Source organism: Nyctereutes procyonoides, unplaced genomic scaffold (assembly GCF_905146905.1).
Source record: "Nyctereutes procyonoides isolate TBG_1078 unplaced genomic scaffold, NYPRO_anot_genome, whole genome shotgun sequence".
Lineage (NCBI taxonomy): Eukaryota > Metazoa > Chordata > Mammalia > Carnivora > Canidae > Nyctereutes > Nyctereutes procyonoides.
In genome coordinates, this window is record NW_026575133.1 from 18,436,426 (window position 1) to 18,457,638 (window position 21,213).

Here is a 21,213-nt window from a genome sequence, read left to right on the forward strand (position 1 = left end):
TGGTTGTCACAACTGTGGCATCTTGAAGAGGCCAGGAATGCTGTTAATTCTGTAATGCATGAATTCTCCCACAAAAAAAAAGTATCTAACTCAAAATGTCAATAGTGATAACTTTGAAAAACCTTACCTTAGGTAGGCAATTGAAAAAACTAATAAGATTTATGATAGATGAAAATTGAAAGCAAAAATTAACGTTTTTAGTAGGTAGTATCAAAATATCTCATGTTTTTAAGATGTCAACAAATTGAAAGAAAAATTTCAGAAAGTATTAACAAGTATAGCATTAAAAGAATTAAAAACTGTAGTAGGACTGAGGATTCTCTTACTGGGCTGTAGGTTAAACAACTAAATGATGTGCTTACAGATTTTCAACTAAATGTAACATACATTATTTCTTTTTCTGAGTTTCTATTAATAACCAAAAGTATTCACTTGCTTTTAATGATACCATGCAGAGGTAAAATGTAAAGAAAAGGAAGTTTGAAAACTAAGTAAAAAATTTTTATTGTATCAACAAAAATTTTCTTCAATAAACAGTCATATTTCAAAATAATTGTTTTATGGTTCTGTACTAAAATAATATTCAAAACTTAAAATGGAGAAAAATTTTCAGTTATTGACTTAGCAGATGAAACTTTTGGTTTTATATGTATGGTGTTGGTATATACTTTCCAGATAAGTTGCTTTAATAACAGATATACTTCAATTTTATTTGAGTTTTGTTAATAGGACCTGACTCTGCTTTGAAAATTTGAATTACTTTTTAATATTTGCATTAATATTTACCTAATGGGGGTTATCTAAATGAGTAATATGGAAATAGGAGTTAAGTAAAATAAAGCATGGGAATAAGGGAATAAAGTGAAGAATGTTATTAAATAAAAATTATAGGCAGAGTGTGTTTAAAGCTCTGTTGGATGGCTCTGAATCTAGACATTGTGTTTAGACATTTATACTAAATGAAAATATGCGTACCTCAAAAACTGTTATATAAAATGCAATCAAGTATTCCTTTCATAAAGTGACCTTATACTTTATATTTTATTTTTCATAATGATGTGTAAACAAGGAAGGCACTGGGTGAGATAGTATAAGTGAGCAGATGGTATTCACTTGTAATTTAGACTTTGACGTAATGTCTTTTAGACAGTTTTATCAGAATGTCTGGTGATTAAGCTAAGCCCCAATGCTAATGGTTACAGAAAGGTCTGTGAGATTTAGTGTAAATGGTGTCTACTGATACCCTTTTTTGTTATTTAGTCATACTTATTCCAGGTTGGGTATTTTGTGCTCTAACAGTTCAAACCCGCTTACTGATCTGGTTCATTAGACCAAAAAATATCAGCCATCTTTCAGAATAACAGTCAACTTTCTTTCATCATCGATTAAATTAGCCCTGTGTGTGATTGAAATATAATTTCATCTATTGTGCTGGTTCAGTGTCAATAGATGACTACCGTGTGTAATGAAGAGCAGTTGAGTTATTTGGATGGTGACTCTAATGACACCATTGTTACTATAAAGACTGGCATTAAAACTGTTCTTGGGCAGCCCCTGTGGCCTAGTGGTTTAGCGCCGCCTTCAGCCTGGGGTGTGATCCTGGAGACCTGGAATTGAGTCCCATATCAGGCTCCCTGCACGGAGCCTGCTTCTCTCTCCGCCTGTGTCTCTGCCTCTCTCTCTCTCTCTCTCTCTGTCTTGGTCTCTGTCTGTCTGTCATGAATAAATAAATAAAATCTTAAAAAAAAAAAAAACTGTTCTTTCTTTTCTCCTAATAAGTTGTTTAGGAATTCCCTTGTCATTTTTACAGGTTATTCTATTATCAGATGATTTGAGGAAATTTCCTTTACAGTGAGCTAACAAATGTTTGGAGCTATATTCTTTTTATTTTTTAAGATTTGATTTGTTTATTCGCGAGAGACATATAGAGAGGCAGAGACATAGGCAGAGGCAGAAGCTGGCTCCTCGCAGGGAACCCAATGCAGGACTCCATGCCAGACCCCAGGATCTCTGAGCCAAAGGCAGACACTCAACAGCTGAGCCACCCAGGCATCCCAGAGCTATATTCTAATAATGCTAAGATTTATATTCTATATGAAGACAGAAAGCTGAATTAGAGAAAAAGTAACAATAAAAAGTATATATGTTCTGAATGAAAATGTAGTGGTTGAATAAGAGTCACAAAGTACTTTGAGATTTTAAAAAATGTATCTTCTCTGATTTTTCTGGATGAATAAAGACAAACATTAGTATACAGCTATTTTTTAATCTCTTACCTTAGATTATCTGTAATTTGATTGCTTCAAAGAAATTAATGTCTTTGGAACTGAGGTGACTGCAGTGTATTTTACAGGGGGATATACAGTAGTTTATAAATAAATACTTGATGGGTGACATTTAAAGTATTTAAGAGGATAGAAGTTGCTTCAACAAATTTTATATGTGTGATAGGTAAAATTGAATTTTATCTGTTAACTTTATTGACTAAAAAGAAATATTTAGCTCTCTTAGTTAATGTCTAGTTAAGCATCTATAGAGAAAAAAAGATTGAAGTGGGGCTCAGGGTTCAGCATTAAGTCCTTTACATTTTTTTCCTAAAGAGTCATGGAAAGAATTAAGCCAAAAATTTTGATCATAAGTGTTGATGACATCATGTGAAACATCTGAACCTTGGTGTATATAGGGAACTCCCACCAAAGTTCCTTTGTTGCCTATTTTTTTTTAAAAGATTTTATTTATTCATAGAAACACAGAGAGAATGAGAGGCAGAGATACAGGCAGAGGGAGAAGCAGGCCCCATGCAGAGAGCTTGACATGGGACTTGATCCAGGGTCTCCAGGATCACGCCCTGGGCTGCAGCCCCCTTTTTAATCTTTAACCTTTAATCTCTTAATACTGGAATTTAGTTGACATATGATTATATTGTATAGTAGGATTGATCAAAGTCTAACTTCTGCACTTCTTTGTAGCCATAAAAAGAAAATTTGACAAATAAAGGAGAAACATAAATTAACCAAAATGATTAGTGTCTGGGAAAGTAAAATTAATTTGAGTCATTGTGAAAATAATTTGTCTTTTAGATGTATTTGGTTTTGATAAAGTATATTTTTACTTTTTTACTACTTATCATTTCTACTTTATTTCTAGGGGTTTGCATGATAGTTTCATTATGACTAGAACTATTTCATGTGATCATGAAGAGAAATGACTCTGCATAGGCTTTATTTATTGAATCAGAAACCTGTTATTAGATTCAATAGAAAAGATTTTCATTAGATGGTTTCTATTTCAAATTGTGGAATTTGCACATTTTTTCCAATAAGCGTATTTATAGTTCCAACAACTATAGTTTAGAGAAATGAGTAAAAGAGATTCTGATTTAGTAGAACTGCATTTGGGGTTAGAAATCTGAATTTTACAATCACCTGGTAATTTATATATACATCGAAGTTTAAGAATTATTGCTATACAAAGGTGAAAAATAACATGTTTTATCTTTTAACTTTCTAGTCTGTGAAAAACTACACCAAATGTCATGTGAGAAATGAGCAGATCTGTAATAAACTTACTAGCTGTAAAAGCTGTTCACTAAACTTGAATTGCCAGTGGGATCAGCGACAACAAGAATGCCAGGCTTTACCAGGTAAAGATTTCAGTTTAGTAACTGAATTTTATAGTCCACAGATGAGTACCATTATAGGAAAGAGCATTTAGTAAGAACATTCCAGTTTCTAAAATTAAATCGATAGCAAATAAACAGTAATATTGGAGTAATAATAGTATTGTTTCTATAGGAAAAAATTGTATGTTTGCTTCCAATTCTTTAAAGATGTTCAGGATTTCTTGTATTTATTATATTAGTGACTTCATCAGAATCCTTTTCAATTAAAAAAAATTGTATCTTAAAAACAGAAAATAATAAATACTCAGACTAATACCCTAATTTACTAAATGTTAACATTTTGACCTATTTGATTTGTTTTTTAAATGCTTTCTATCTTTGAAATTCTGGGAACTATTTTTTACTGACTACTTTTTTTATTACAATTACAATATCTCTAATAAGTTTTATATGATTTAATGAGAATGTAAGTTTTGTAAACCACAGAAAAGCCCATTTTAAAAAAGCAATTTCAATTTATTTTTTACATTTAACACTCTTCTTAGTAGACCCTAAGTACTCCTCTTTTAAGTATAAAAGATAAAATCACAAAATAGAAAAGTAATAGAGATATTTAACCAGCTCCATCTTCTTGTTATACAGGTAAACTGAGACATAACTGGTTAAGTGACTTGCTCAAAGCTGCATGGCTTGTAAAAGGCTGATGTAACTACTAGCTGGGTGTTCTATTTCTGTTCAGTTTTTGCCTTTATCTCTTAGTTTTGTTTTATTATTTTCAAAGAAAAATTTCTGTGCCTATGTAATTCTAAAAAGTCCTTGAAAATCCCATCAAAGGACTTATGTCATGCTTAGAAGTTCATGTAATAAAATAAAAATTAGATTGCCCTTAAAAGTACCATTCAGACTTTAGAATGTTAATGTAAATTTTGGATTTTATTTATATATTGACCTTTAAATTTTTTAAACAGTGTTATATGCATGTGTGTTCACTTTGAAAAAAAATTAGAGAATATTAACACAGTTCTAGATTTTGAAAAGCAATAGTAAGATGACACTAAACTTAAAAGTTATATTGATATCTAAGTGTTATATTCTAAAAATCAACATGTAGATATTAGTAAAAATATTTACCAAGTTCCTTTAAAAATCTTGGACCAAGGAGTACCTGGTTGGGGCAGTCAGTTAAACATCAACTCTTGGTTTTGGCTCAGGCCATGATCTCAGGGTTTTGAGATCAAGCTCTGCCCTGGGCATGGAGCCAGCTTAAGATTCTCTTCTTCAGCCCCTCCTACCATGTGCACACACACACTCTCAAATAAATAAATAAATGTTTTAAAAAAAATCTTGGACCAAAATAAGATTTGACTGAAGGGGTATATAATATATATATTTAAAGGAAGATTGCTATAATAAGAAGGGAATTTGATTGCTAGTGTAAGTTTGGAAAAATAAGTGAAGTTGCATTTGGTAGTACCCATCTACTCATTGCCCAGGAAAGAATGTTGGTTTGGTATATTGGCTCCACTTGGCCAGGGTATCTTGAAGAATGATAAATACCATACAGTAAATACAATAAAAATCACATTATAAACTAACTTCCCTTGTTCTACATTCATATTTATTAAGCAGCAAATTGGGTATATATAGTTTGTTTTCCACTCATCTTATTTAGAGGAAGTGACAATTATTAAATGATAATTCCACTCTTTTGAAGTATTACTATGTTCTAGGCACTGTTCATGGTACCCAATTCAATAGAACAGCAGTTATTCAAGAATAGGAGTCCCCTGCTCATTGACTCTTTCAGAGGATTCATGAAGTCAAAACTAGTAACACTACGATATTATTTGCTTTTTAAATTCTGATTCTGTCATGGGTTTACTATGGAGCTTTCCAAAAGCTATGTGATATATAATTCCAGTAGATTCAGAAGTAGATAGGAGAATACATTTGTCTTTTATTAAATCAGCACTACAGAGATTTGCAAAAATGCAAAACAGTGCTACACTTTTCACTATTCTTTTTTCTATTTTGAAGACTATAATTCTTTTAAAATAAAATCTACTTTTTATTTTAAGTTAAAATGTTTTTCCCCCATCATTTTATTAAGAAAAATTTCAGACGTACAGAAAACTGGAAAGAATCTTAGAGATGACACCCACCCAAAACCCTTACCCAGATTGTACATGAACATTTTCCTTTCTTTATGCCTGATCTGTCTGTCCATCCCCCTATTCATTTATCAGTCTATCTTATTTTTTTGATGTCAGTAGTCTGATTTGAATTGTCAGCTTCTCTTTCGCAGGGAGAGAATTTGATGACATATCTCCTGGGGGCCTGTATGTAACATAAAGGCACAAGACCTCCCAAAAGCTAGAAGAGTGTTTGCAATGAATCTTTAAATTAAAATTTTAAGTTAATAAATAAATATATTTTTAAATGGCCAGTTTTAATTTTTAATATGGTCAAAGCCAATAGATAAAAAATGCATAAAGAAAAGATCTATGACTCCTTAATAATTTTTAAGAAATAAAGGGGTCTTGAGACCAAAATGTTTGAGAATTGCAGCTTTAGAATATTTCCAGAAAATTTATACTACTGCATTTAAACCCGAAGGGCAAAAGGCACTGATATATTTAATGTGATATGGAAACTGAAATGTAGTCAAACTTTATAGATCAGTGTATTAATGAAGCACTGCATTATTAACTAGTGTACACTAGAGCATAACTTTATAATGTATTTCGAAATGTTTGTTTTAGAAAATAGACACTGTTTTAAGATCAACTTGTATTCTAAGGATAAACCACTGTTATTGAGTAGTATGTTTATATGTTAGAAAGACCTGAATATCTGTGTTTAAAAATAAACATTAGAAAGCAAAGATTATAGCTTCTTTATTAAACATAAAAGAAATGAGACTTCTTTCCCCACACTTATAATTAAAGAATGAAAGAACCTAACATGTCAAAATAGTGCACCTGGGCTATGGAAATTAGATATGAGAGTAGGAATAACTTTGAAATTACTTTTGTTATGTGCTAGTTATTTTTCTTTAAAGTGATCTTATAGAATATAAATTGGACCTGGAGATGTAAAAATAGTAGTGATTTTATTAGTTGAGGTACCATATGCCAATACACTAGAAAACCTAGCAGTCAACACATTTTAATAGATGTTATAGCCATACCCTATATTATGCTCAAGAATTAAAGAAAAAAATAGGATCTTCTGTTTTTATTCTTCATCAAACTATTAGATAAATTTTGTTTAGTGAATTATATTGATATCCTTAGAATTTTTAATCACTAAAAGTTACTTAGATACAGAAGTTGTATTTAGAATTCTAAAATAACTGAAAAATATACATGCCTTTTGGTAATCTAAAAATAAGATATAATTTTTTCTTTTTTTTGATTAGCTCACCTTTGTGGAGAAGGATGGAATCATATTGGTGATGCTTGTCTTAGAATCAATTCCAGTAGAGAAAGTTATGACAATGCAAAACTTTATTGCTATAATCTTAGTGGAAATCTTGCTTCATTAACAACCTCAAAAGAAGTAGAATTTGTTCTGGATGAAATACAGAAGTATACACAACAGGTAACAACTCTACTTGTTTATATCATGGAAATATGCAGAAAGTCCTATAATCACTAGCAATGGTTCATTCCTTTTGTTTTTAAATAAATTATTTAGGGCAGCCCAGGTGACTCAGCGGTTTAGTGTTGCCTTCAGCCCAGGTCCTGATCCTGGAGACCTGGGATCAAGTCCCACATCGGGCGCCCTGCATGGAGCCTGCTTCTCCCTCTGCCTGTGTCTCTGCCTCTCTCTCTTTCTCTCTCTCTCTCTCTCTCCCTGTGTCTCTCATGAATAAATAAATAAAATCTTTAAAAAAAATAAATTATTTTTATTAAATCTTGGAATTAAAGTGGAACTGACTTTGGAAGTCAATTGGCAGTGGACTTAATCTGTATATATATTTGAGAATAAGATTTTCTAAATTACTCATCTTGCAATTTACATAGTAAACCACTGCATTTCTTACCAAGAAATCATTTCATATGAATAAATACACTTAAAATACATGTGTATAAAATTTACAAATTTGTTTTGATGAGTAATTACTTCATAACTTGAGATGTCCCTTATAATTACAACACTAGAGGGATGTCTGGGTGGCTGAGTCAGTTGGAGTCTGACTCTTGGTTTTGGTGCAGGTCATTATCTCATGGGTCCTGGGATCGAGCCTTTACTGGGCTCTGTGTTCAGGGCAGAGTCTGTTTGGGATTCTTTCCCTTTTTTTCTCTTCCTCCCTCAGCTCATGCTCTCTCTTTCTGTCTCTCAAATAAAGTAATTAAAACACTAGACTAACACATTGGTTACATTGCATATTTTTAAATTTTTTTGTGTGTCGTAAGTTGGGTTTTTGGATTATGCTTTTTTTTCAGGTGTAGATTTGCTTGAAATAATATGATAAAGGTTAGCAGAAATAAAATCAAATTTTAAAGTATGTGGAAGCTATTGAAACATAAAGCACTTGGAAACTGCTTTCAATATTTCAGGGGAATTAGAATATTTCTTTGAAAACTCTATCAAAATATATTTTATAAGATATTTCTAAGAGGAATTTATAGTATTTATTTTCTACTCTTGGGTTTTTAAAATCTAGTCAATTCTTAAGAGTAGATTTTATAAGGAAGTTTGGAAATAATTTACTAAACCTAGTTTTGGAGTACTTTAGTTCATGTATTTACTTGAAATGTACTAATATAAACTGTCATAGCATCATAGCATATTTTTGTATTTTGTTTCAAAAATAAAATTAGAACTCAAAATAGATCAAGGTATGATCAGATAAGTGATAAGACTAAATAATTTTAGATGCCTAAAATCTGTAGTTTGTAGTTGATTTGGCCTAATGTTTAAGATAAACACACACAACATACACATAGACACCCTATGGTAAATAATGCACCAAGTGGCATAATTTCTATACAAATAATGTAATTCAGCTGTTACTTTGAAGACTCTTGGGCCAGATCTCAACAACTTTGTCTTGACTTTCAGTTATGATTTTTATTTGGACAAATAGTCTATTGGTAGAAATTACCATTTTCTACCAATAGACTATCAATTTCTAGGTATTTTAGAAATTATTACCACTTACTTGCTATAGAAATACTTAAGTAATGTTTTCTACGTATAGCTGATTTTAAAGAAGCATTGAGAATTGTAATCAAAGTGATGGAGAGGGTGCAATTGAACATACTGCTTATCTTTAAAACTTAGTAGCAAGTTATTCTCTCCAGCTCTGTATTCTTCATCTGTAACAGGCTAATAATCATATCTATTTTGTAGATTTATTGTGAGAAAAAATAAACTAATGTATATAAAGAATATAAATTTTATTTTTGATTGTTTACAGTAATTATGGTTTACATTTGGAGGATTGTTATTTTTGTATCACTTTTCTCACTGTTGCTATTACTACTATTTCCAGGAATTGTTATTTAGAATTCATGGATAACTAAATGAATTTATTTGATGAAAATTAATACTGATCTTAATTTTGGAAAAACATTAGCCTCAGACTAGTATTTTAATTTTTGTTTGGTGAATGAGAAATCCTTCTGACAGCTCCCCCTGTCCCCCCCCCCCCAATGCCCTGGGTAGTTGTACTAGGACCTTTTATCTCATAAGATCATTCCTGATTTTTGATGAAGAATAGATAATTGATTTTACTCTTAACTAGTAATAGAGGAATATGCATCTGGTGTTTAAGAAGTGATATAAGGACAGTTTTTATAAATGTTGGAAAAGATTAGAGGGACTTACTCATACTCCTTTTTGAAATTTTGTATGGACACTCATTTCACTGTTAACTTCTTACCCTAACATTTTTGGTAATATTAGAATGTATATTTCTTATGAGTATCAACACCAGATGATTTAACTTTATTTATTTTTGAAAAGAAGTTTTGTTTATTTTTAAGATTTTATTTATTTATTCATGAGAGACACAGAGAGAGAGGCAGAGACATAGGCAGAGGGAGAAGCAGGATCCCTGTGGGGAGCCTGAGTTGGGACTTGATTCCAGGATCCCGGGATCATATCCTGAGCCAAAAGTAGACGGTTGTTCAATCATTGAGCCACCCAGGCGTCCCTGATTTAACTTTTAATTTCAGTTTCTAATCATAGATTGAAAGCTCTGCCCCACGCATTAATAAAATGGTTAAATTAATTATGTCCCTGGCTTTTGTAAATATTCAAAACTGTGAAGCAGACATCACAATATATTTGTTGGCTGTCAAACATTTATTATATGGCTGATATTAATAGAGTAAAAAACTATTATAATTAAATTTATATGAGAAATTAATCTATGAAATCATTTTTGTGTGAACTGTAGCTATTTTTCTGTGAAGAATGGGCCAGTATTCATTCAATTAGTACGTAATTATTGGGTACCTTCATTGTACTTGGCAGTCTATTGCTTGCTGAGAATAGAGATCAAAAGATAATCACCGGGGGCGCCTGGGTGGCTCAGTCAGTTAAGCATCTGCCTTCTGCTCAAGACATGATCCCAGGATCCTGGGATTGGGCCCCACGTCAGGCTCTCTACTCAGCTGGGAGACTCCCTCTCCCTCTGCCCCTGCCCCTCCCCTTGTTCATGCTTTCTCTGTCAAATAAAATAAATAAAATCTGTAAAAAAAGTGAGAGAGAGAGATTGAGAGAGAGAGAGAATCACTGTTCTTAAAGAGTTTAGTGGCAAGGAAGACACACACAGTTACCCTGAAGGGTGATGATTGCAATAATAGATGAACACAGGACATATGAAGAAAGAAGATGGATGTCTTAGTAATGTGGACTTAAGGAGTTTCCTAGAGTGATGCTCTAGCTAACTCTTGCAGGACTTTGTGTTAGCCAGTATATGAAGATATTTGTAAGGAGGCCATAAAAGCATCTATGTATTTATTTTCTTTGTCTTGTTTGAGAGCTTATGGCCAAAAGGTAAGATGTCTGTGGTTTCATGTAGGACAGGCACTAACTGATTTTTAAAAAATATTTTAGAAAAAAGTGAGAAGATGTATTTGTAAAGTTTCATTTTTAATTGTATGGTTATTATATAACAAATTAAATCTCTTAATTCTTTTGATACCAGGAGCTTCATTTCTTCAATTACAAAATTGGGGGACAGTTACTAATGAGCATTTGAAAAAAATTAGTTCTGTTGAATATGTATCACTTTTAAAGAGCTTATTATTGGTAGATCCATATCTTGTGAGTTTTAGAAAGTACTTAGTATTTGGCATTAGAGCTCTCTTGCTTTTTTCCTTGTTCAAAATATAATATTTTTAGTTTTACACTATAATCTTGAAATGTGCTATTTTAGAAGTTGCATATTTCAAAGTGTTTTGTGTTAGTTCCTCATCTTTTCTTGTTATTATAAATCATAAAGATTTGACTAACAGTTTTTTGGATGTGTGATAAACTTAAATTTGAGACTTTGTGGACTAAAATGCTCTCAAAAAGAAAAATGTTTTGTTTCATTAGAAAGCTGAGCTTTAGCAAAATTTCAAAGGTGGATGCTTCTGCAAGGTGACATTCCATTAAGCATACCTTTATGTAAAATGAATTATATCCCGAGTCATTCCAGTTGTATACACTTAAGATAACCCTTCCTTGGCAAATAAAGACAGACAAATTTAGGCAATTTAAAGAGATATCCTGGGTCAAATAATCATTTACTTATCGGAAATGGCTAATGAAATGTTGCAATGATTAATGGTGTGCTATAGTAAATTTTCATAATATAGTAATTTGTCTTTGATTTTCAACTGCCTGTCCAGTTCATTTACTGGGTAATAGTTACTTTAAATGTTTTATCAACGGCTTCATTTTTCTATTTCTCTCCTCTTCCTCTCAGATCCTTATCATGATGAGTTAGGGAGTAATATTTCATTTTAAATGACTTGTCTTTACTATAGATAGTCGGAAATGTAGGCAGAGTCGCTGTAATGTGAAAGACAATCATTAATTTGAAATATCTATGTTGGATTGACTCCTGCTGTTATTATCAAGAACTGTAAAAATGTTGTAGCTTTTTGTATCAAAATATCTTTCAGAATAATGTATGAAATATGTAGTGATGACAAGACAAAGCAGTATGTGTATTTTTATAATTAGAAACATTTATTAAGTACTATCTCTGTCTCAGGAATTGGATGGTGGAAAATAACCATATCTGTTTTAATGAACTTTTTGTTAATAAAATTTACTGATTACCTACTATCTGTATTCTGCTAGGTGATAAGAGATCTGTCATAATGAATATTCATAGAGATTTTAATTGTATCTAAGAAATATTTGTTGAGTGTTTACTATGAAATTTATTGTAGTTATACGCCTTGCAAATTTCTAGGTCTATAGCTATCTTTATAAGTTCTGTAGGACCATTTGTATAACATACTTAGAATAAACACTGGATCTATATATCTTATTTCTGTATGTTAAACACTTAAATGGAGACACATATTTCTCTCTATCCTGACAGTCTGCAATATAAAAAGGGTAATGTGGGGTTTTGAAATCATCTCACATTATAATATTATTAACATAGTAACTTAGAAAATAAATATATTATGTATATTAAGGTAGAAGTGTTTAGGAATAATGTCAGCAAGTTGACAGAATGGAAATTTCCAGCTCTTGTCCCCTCACAGAAACATTGGTTTGAACAACCATTCATATACAAAAATGCAAGAGCTAGGTAATTAATCTAGGTAAGAGATTATAGCACTCAGGAGAAGTAGAAATAAGAAAGGACAGTTTCACAATACCTGTATCATCCCTCCCCTAAGCTCATGCAGGACAGTGAAGCATGATGAGAGATAACTTTCTGCAAAGGGGAAGGAGAGTGAAGTGAGCACTTGACTTTGCTTCTGACCCCAGTTCCAGGCCTTCCCCGGTGAATCCCAGTGCCTGATTGGTTCCTACTGACCCAGGCACCAGGCATACTCCAGACTGACACCCATGGCCTCGTACTCCTGGCTGTCCGCCTGCAGCTCTAGGCTCCAGGAAACCTAATGTCTATGACCTTCCCAGTATACTCTAGCACTGGGCTGGTTCCTGTGGAGTCAAGGCCAGGCTCACCCCTGGAAACTCAAGCTTCAGGCCTTTCCCTGTGTACCCAACCTTCAGGCTTACCCCTGTGGTCCCAGGTCCCAGGCCCATCCTTCATGGACTCAGAACCAGGCTTGCCCTACTGAACCCTGGCACCAGGCTAGTCCCCACAGACTCATGACCAGACCAGGTCCATACCTATGAGTTCAGGTGCCATTCTCACCCTAGCACTAAGCTGGTATCCATGGACTTAGGGTCAAAGGTTATCCCAGTGTCATGTTAACCTCTAGTTTCCTTCAGCTCAAGAGATTCAGGCTCCAGATTGGCCCATGTGGGCCCAGCTGTAGGCCTGCCACAATGGATATAGGCTCCAGATGCCCTCATGGATCTAGTCACCATGCCTGCATCAGTGGACCCTTGTACCAGGTGGTGCCCATACGCTCTGGATCCAGGCCTGTACCGGCAGACACAGATTCTAGGTCCACTGCCATGAACCCAGGCAGTTGGCCTGCTCATGTGGATGCAAGCTCTAGACCTACTGCAGTGGTCCTAGGCTCTAGGCTCGCCCCTCTGTATCCAGACACCAGGCAGGCCCCTGTGGATTCAGACTCTAGGCCTGCTTGCCCACTGACTTAGGTACGAGGCTAGCCTAGCTGAGTCCTCCGGTAGTAAGCCTGCCTTTGGATTCTATCGACCATATAGACCTTTAGAATTTCTGGATAGGCTGAATGATGAGGGGCTTTCCCTACTGAAGTCTGTCTGTAAAGATAGAAAGAAGTAGTCACTTCTGCAAATGAGACACGAATGCAAGGCCATAAGGGTCACAAAAAATCAGGGAAATACGACACTATCAAAGCAACAGAATAAAGTACCAGTAACTGACCCTAAGTAAATGGAGAGCTACAAACTGCCTGACAAAGAATTCAAAATAATCATCTAAAAGAATAGACATATTCCCAAAGAGGATATTCAAGTGGCAACAACTATGATAGAAAGTTTGACATCATCAATCATCACGGAAATACAAATCAAAATCAAAGTGACACAGCATCTCACTAACCTGTTAAAGTGGCTGTTAACAAAAAGAAAAGGGATAAGTTGACAAAGATGTGTAGAAAAAGGAATCCTGTACACTGTTGGTGGGAATGTAAATTGGTATAGTCAAATTAAAAAACAATATTAGTTTCCTCAAAAAATTAAAAATAGAACTACTATGTGACCCAACAATCCCATATATATAGGATATATCCAGAGGGTGTGTGTATATATATATATATATATATATATATATATATATCCATCCAAAGAGAATGTAAACAGGGTATCAGTGAGATACCCTGCATGCCCATGTTCATTGCAGCATTATTCACAATAGCTAAGGGATGGAAATAGCCTGTGTTCATGGATGGGTCAATGATTAAAAAAAAAAGTAAATATATATAGTGTATTATGGAATATTATTTAGCCTTACAAAAGTAAGAAATCTTCCCATTTGCAACAACATGCATAAACCTAGAGGACATTATGCTAGGTGAACTATGCCAGATGCAGAGAGAAAAATACTACATTGATTGTAATTATATGTGAAATCTAAAAAAGTCAAACTTCATAAAAGAAGATAGTAGAATGGTGGTGGTTGCCAGGGCAAGGGACGAGGGAAATGTGGAGATGTAGGACAAAAGATACAAAGTTTCAATTATACAGGATAAATAAGTTCTAGAGATTTAATGTATAGCATGGTTACTATAGTTAATAATACTGTATTGTATACTTGAAATTTAAGAGACTAGATCTTAAATGTTTCACCACAAATAAAAAGGTAACTGTGTGAAGTGATGGGTAAGCTAATTAGCTTGATTGTAGTGATCATTTCATGTTGTTTGCATGTACTAAAACATCAAATTGTGTACCTTAAATATATACAATTTTGTCAATTATCACTGAAGGAAGTTAGAAAAAAAATTTACCCCCCCCCCATGTAGTTCTAAAGCAGAAATAAGAAAATAAAAAGATAGAGTTGTTTATAATCTAATAGAATTTTGTAAAGAGAGTAGCTTGGACCAAAAATATATCATTTTAAAATTATCATATGAATAAACACATTTTAAAATTGATTAATGGTTAAAAATAAGATCTATAGAAGATATTTTCTTTTCAAGCTGCTTTTTGAAATATTAATGAGAGCACTAAGAATATTTAGTTCTATGGTATTTAGCAATCTATTAAATTTTAGGCAAAGGAGTCAGATTTTATCATAATGTGGAAGTAGATGACATAACTTTATCTAAAATTGCATGAAAGTTCTTATGTACTAGACAAGTCTGAACTAGCAGTTATTCTTCTTGGTCCTTCGTGAACATGTTATGAAGTCTTCACTCTCCCCTATATACAGTTTGTTGATTTTGTTTCCTGTTCTCTCACAGTGCATGTAATGGCAACTTAGCTGTAGATTCTTATCTCCAGAACTGATTAAACTGGTAACAATAGTAGCAGTAACAGAGCAACAGCAGCAGCAGCAGCAATATGTTAATTTTTTCATAATCTTGCCTCATAAGGTAGGTATTTATATCAGATATTTATAACCTTATTTTGTAGAAGAGGAAACTGAAGTTCACAAGGACTAAATAACTGACCCCAGTCATGTAGCTTGAGTGCAGAATCTGTGTTTGGAAAATCGTGTTCTGTTCTGTATCATTCTCCAAAATGTGCTGGAATTGTTAATTACCCTTGGTCCAAGAAGTCATTAGAAAGGCAGTTCTATATGTTTTTAAATGTCATTTTTAATGATAATGAACTATTTGCTAAGGAATATGACAGTATTTTTATATCTAACTTTTTTTAATGCTCCTTTTGCTGTTGTTTACAGAAAGTATCACCGTGGGTAGGCTTACGCAAGATCAATATATCCTACTGGGGATGGGAAGACATGTCTCCTTTTACAAACACAACACTGCAGTGGCTTCCTGGTGAACCAAACGATTCTGGATTCTGTGCATATCTAGAAAAGGCTGCAGTGGCAGGCCTAAAAGCTAATCCTTGTACATCTATGGCAGATGGCCTTGTCTGTGAAAAACCTGTTGGTAAGTAGTAAACTAGTAATTCTTTAAAAATATTCTGTTTCCAACTTCTCTTCCTACCACCCCCTTCCACTTGTGAGAGTCTCTGTGCCTGAAGTAACTTTCACTATCATTTTATGATGTTGATTTCCTGATATTTTGGTAAATTGTAGTTTATCCACTTTTCCCACTTACTCTTAGTGACCTCAGCATTAACTTATGAAAATAGCAAAATTTTATTCTTTAATATGATCTTTATTTCTTGGTTGAATCTATTCTTAATTTTGTTAACATCTTTTACTTTTATAATAACAGTGTGTGGAAGAAAGATTTATTTTTAAGATTAACAACTAATTTAGAATTCTTTTCCTATCATAGAGATCTATTTAATTCGGCAAAGTAAAAAGAAACTTTTCTGGGTTTTATTTTATTTTTATTTTTTTGCATCATATGTCATTTTGTGGTGATTGACCTTTACTATTTTTATATTGGACATGGCATTCAAACCCCAACCCGTACCCGTTGCAATTTTTTATTTGGTTTTATTAGCCAGTATAAAATGTTAGAAGTGGATATTGTTTTTTTTAAGTTTTTATTTAGTTAACATACAGTGTAATATTTGTTTCAGGTGTACAGATAGGTGATTCAAGTCTTCCAAACAACACCTGATGCTCATCAAGACAAATGCCCTCCTTAATCCCATCACCTGTTTCACACATCCTACCCTTCCCCCTTCCCCTTTGGTCACCACCAGTTTGTACTCTATAGTTGAAAGTCTGTTTTTTTATTTGTATCTCTCTCTGTTTTGTTTTGTTTCTTAAATTCCACATCTAAGTGCAATCATATGGTATTTCACTTGAAATGGATTTTTGTTAAGTAAGAAAGGAACATTGAATTTTCTTTTTAAATATTTTTTATTGTGTAAAATATACATAATATAAAATTTACCATTTTAACCATTTTAAAATGTAGAGTTCAGTGTTACTAAGTGCATCAACATTATTGTGAATCAATCAACACTATATATCTCTAGAACTTTCTCATCTTCCCAAATTCCATACTCATTAAGTAATAACTCTCCATAACTCCCTCCTCCAGCCCCTGACAACAACCACCTTCTACTTTGTTTCTGAGTTTGACTAATCTAGGTACCTCATATAGATGGAATCATAAGGTATATGAACTTTTATGGCTGGCTTATTTCCTTTAACATAATGTCTTCAAGGTTCATCCCTATGGTAGCATATGTTAGAATTTCCTTCCATTTTTAGCCTGAATAATTATCCATTTTATATACACCTACAACATTTTGTTTATCCATTCATCAATAAATGTGTATTTATTTGAGTTGCTTTTACTTATTGGCTATTGTGAGTAATGATGCTATGAACAAGGGTATACAAATATATTTTCCAGTTCCAATTTCACATCTTTTGGGTATATAGCCAGAAGTGGAATTGCTGTATCATATGGTAATTCTATGTTTAATTTTTTTGAGGAATTGTCATACTGTTTGCCATGGAAGTTGTACCATTTTACATTCCTACCAGCAATGTCAAGGTTCCAATTTCTTCACATCCATGCTAGTATTTTATGTTTTTAAAAAGATTTTATTTATTTATTTGAGAGAGAGAGAGTGAGCGAGAGAGAGAACACAAGTAGGGGGAGTGGCAAAGGCAGACTGAGCCACCCAGGCACCTCTTCTTGCTAATATTAAAAAAAAAATTATCCTAATGGGAGTGGTATTCTATTTCATGTGAAGATTTTACAGCATATTGTTTTATTTTTATTGTTTGTTTATATCAGAGACGTGTTTACTGACAGGGCATTTGTTTTGATAAGGTATGGAATGTTTATGGAAAAATTTGTGGCAGGAAAGTAAATAATGATAGTATCTGTAGTATTTATCCAAAGATAGAAAACTATGTCATGGGCTACATTTCTACTTACAAGTTTTTAAGTTATGTAACTTTATGTACTTTGTTAAAGGATTAAAATTCTCCAAAGAATTTTAATTTTCAAATTTGATAATAAATTCAAGAAGTATTGATATCTCATTTTCATTTTCATTTACCTTATCATGTATTTTTTGCTATAATTTCTATCCCATACTTGGCTTACTTGAAACATTCCCTAAATAGCAAAAGGAATGAAACCCATATACCTGTGTTAAAATACAGTTAACAAATAAAATAATTATGTTTGTTGATTTATTCCAGTTAGTCCAAATCAAAATGCCAGGCCTTGCAAAAAGCCATGTTCTCTAAGGACATCCTGCTCCAACTGTACAAGCAACGGCATGGAGTGTATGTGGTGCAGTAGTACCAGACGATGCGTTGACTCTAATGCTTACATTATCTCTTTTCCGTATGGACAGTGTCTGGAGTGGCAAACTGCCACCTGCTCTCGTAAGTATTTATCTAGAGTGACTTTTTATTTAAAGGCATCATAAATTAGTTTTCTGTGGTGGAAGGAGGTATTAAATATTTGAAGAAGTTTTTAAGATGGGAAAAACTTGTAGCTAGTTTTAAAACCTATTAATAGTATAACCCCCAGATTTATACCATTATTTTGAATTTTACTAATTATTTTACCCTGCACACACACAAAGTCACACATTTTGCCACATTTGTGCTCTCTCCAACTCTGAGTGTATATTGCAAATAGTGTAACATTTCAAGAAAGTGCTTATTACTGCAAGGGACACATACTGCTTTGTTGTGTCCTTTGCTTCTCCAGTGTCCTTTGTTCTAGCACTGTTCCCATTCCCATGTCTTACGTGACTGATATTTTTAAAGACTTGCATAACACTACTGATAGCCCCTGGTGTCCTTATAGGATTTTGAGGCCACATGCAGCTTTTTTTTTTTGGCTTGGGAAAATGTAGAAGCTGCGGGTCTCAGCTAGCTTTGTGCTAGCAGAACGTAGAGTTTATCTTTCCATAATCTATCCTCTGACATTGGGCCTCATCAAAAAAATGCCTTTCCAACAGGGACATGAATTAGTTGGTCTGTTCAGATTTATAATAAGAAGGATGGAAGGATTATTTACTTCCATTGCTCTTACTATCTGCTTTTCAATGTTGAATCAATTCATTCATGCCACACTAATTGGGGTCTGTCCCTCCTGTGACTGATCTACACTTTACATCCTTTTGGGGGATATACTCTGCAGGTGCCTAGGGTCACCGTTCTACAACCACAGTTAGCTACAGAATCACCTTAGATAAAATTGGAGTTCAAGTGTATGTTCATCCAGAAATCCTTTATTTAGACAAAGTAAAACATCTACTCACTTGCTTAAATCCAAATAGGCACAGATGAAATGAGAGGAATATTTTGTTCCTCTTCATTTCCACACTTCCCAGCACCCGAATGTCTGCAAAGCTTACCGGGAGTCCTTAGGTTTCTTTAGTTTTGTTTTTCTTGCCAGGACTTTTACCTGCAATAAGCTGGGTTTATAATGAGTGAATCCGATTAATGGGTGTCAGATCCCAAAGGAACTGCACTGACAGTGCCATGAAAGGAGACAAAACAGCAGCCACTTGAAGCCCCGTGTGGTTTAAACTCAGGAATATGTTGTAGTTGAAGGGTGTTCAATGGAATAGGGAAGGGGAAGATTTAATCTTTATAAGGCAATACTTTTCAGGGGGTCTTGTCATCCCTATTCTAATTTTTTTATTCTAACAATTACCCTATCATGCCTTCTCTCACTCTATTTTTACAACTCTTGTATGTCCATTCCAGGTTTTTGCACCAGTCTACTGGCCTCCCTCGGTTTCTTTCCCTCCTACAAACAGGCAATTGCAGGTTTCCTTTGAGTTTGGCCCATAACACAACATGTTCCTACAACTTTTTAAAGTTTCTTTTGGACTTATCAGCCTGTTGGCTTCCTTACATAGGAGTAGCCACTATCGACATAACTATTATAAAGTATGGATAAGTATCCTAGCAGTAACATGCATTACTTGCCCATATGTTTTTCCTTCTATCCTTCTTCTGAGCTCTCTTGTTTATACTCTAAGAGAAAGGAAGAACTGCTGCTTTTAAGAGGGGCTCCCTAAGTCTGAGATACCTTTTGGTGGTGAATCTACTGTTTTGAGGCTTGCCCCTGGATCTAGTGGCCCACAGACAACATGGCCACCCAGTTATAAGCCCTTCTTTCTTGGATGAGTGACCTTCTCATTTAGAGGTAGCTAGCTGCTTAAGACAGTGCAGGTGGAGACGCATTGGCCTTTCCAGAGCTTACATCACTCCCAAAGATACCTCCATATTCTACCAACCCAGCCAAACCCATATTTGCTCCATATCAGGCACCAATGTTGAAAGAAGAACAAGTAAGTGCCACAATGCAGGTTAGAAGTTCTAGGATATGGCTATTGTATGTACTTGTTTTCTCAGGATCTTGGCATCAAGTGGTGGGGTGTTTCTGGGATGGGCATGGCTGGGTATATTAGGCATTGAGCTCCTTGTTGCTATCCTTTTTTAGGAACTTTGATAGGGAATGGTGATGTACCTCATTCAGTGCATGGCATTGTGGTTGTTGCAAGCATAAAATGGTCTCACTCCCACAGAAAACATCTTATTAGGAGTCAGCTGCCCATACCAGTGCTGGAGATTTGGGGGCAATTGAGAGAGTACTCAGACTCTTCTTCTATCTTCATAGTCATATTTGTCTTTCCACAAACATTAATGTTTGGTAAAAGAAGTCAGACACAAAGGATGACATACTGTGTGGCTCCATTTAGATAAAGTTCAAAAACAGGCAAAACTAAGCTCTCTTGTTTAGGAATGAATGTTTAGGTGGCAAAACTGTAGAGTAAGGCAAAAGTTAATATAAATGACAGATAGTGGATGCTGCTGAGAAAAGATTGGGATGCTGACTAGGACAGGGGCACAAGGGAGGCACTGTTCTATCTCCAGGCTGGGTGCAGGCACAGAGCATTTCTGTACAGTAATTTATTAATCTCACATCTTTCTTTATGAACTTCTCTGTGGGTATTATAGGGTAGAAGGGTAAAAGGCAGGGAAAAAGAAGCTTGTAAAGTCTCTAAGCTCTTATATGCTTAAGAACTTTCTAAAAGTTATTTAGAGTTAAATCTAAGTAGTTTTTACTGCTCACAAATCTTTCATGTATTCCATATCTTCCTTCTCATTTAGTCACATTTTGGATAATAGTCTTCAGTAATTCTTTCACATAAATTCGTGGTTAGTAAACGTTTTAGTTTTTATATGTCTAAAGTGTATTTTTTTATGTTCATGTGAATGATAAAGTGGCTGGATGTGGGAGTTCTTAAGTAATTCTTTCCTCAAACCCTGTAGCATTTGATGCTATGAGTGAGAATTCTCATGTGACTTTGATTTTCATTTCTTTGTGGGGCATCTTTTAAAAGAAATTCTTTAAGAAATA

At 33.9% G+C, this 21,213-nt stretch overlaps 1 protein-coding gene across 2 annotated transcripts in view; it reads left to right on the top strand.

Annotated features, from left to right (window-relative positions):
• The window catches only part of ATRNL1 (attractin like 1), a 777,593-nt gene that overhangs the window by 145,378 nt on the left and 611,002 nt on the right, over positions 1–21,213 (top strand). For both annotated transcript variants that reach the window (XM_055300426.1, XM_055300427.1), the window contains exons 14-17: positions 3,511–3,643; positions 7,044–7,225; positions 15,615–15,828; positions 18,024–18,212. In XM_055300426.1, the coding sequence (XP_055156401.1) occupies positions 3,511–3,643; positions 7,044–7,225; positions 15,615–15,828; positions 18,024–18,212 (718 nt within the window). The remainder of the gene's footprint in view (positions 1–3,510; positions 3,644–7,043; positions 7,226–15,614; positions 15,829–18,023; positions 18,213–21,213) is intronic.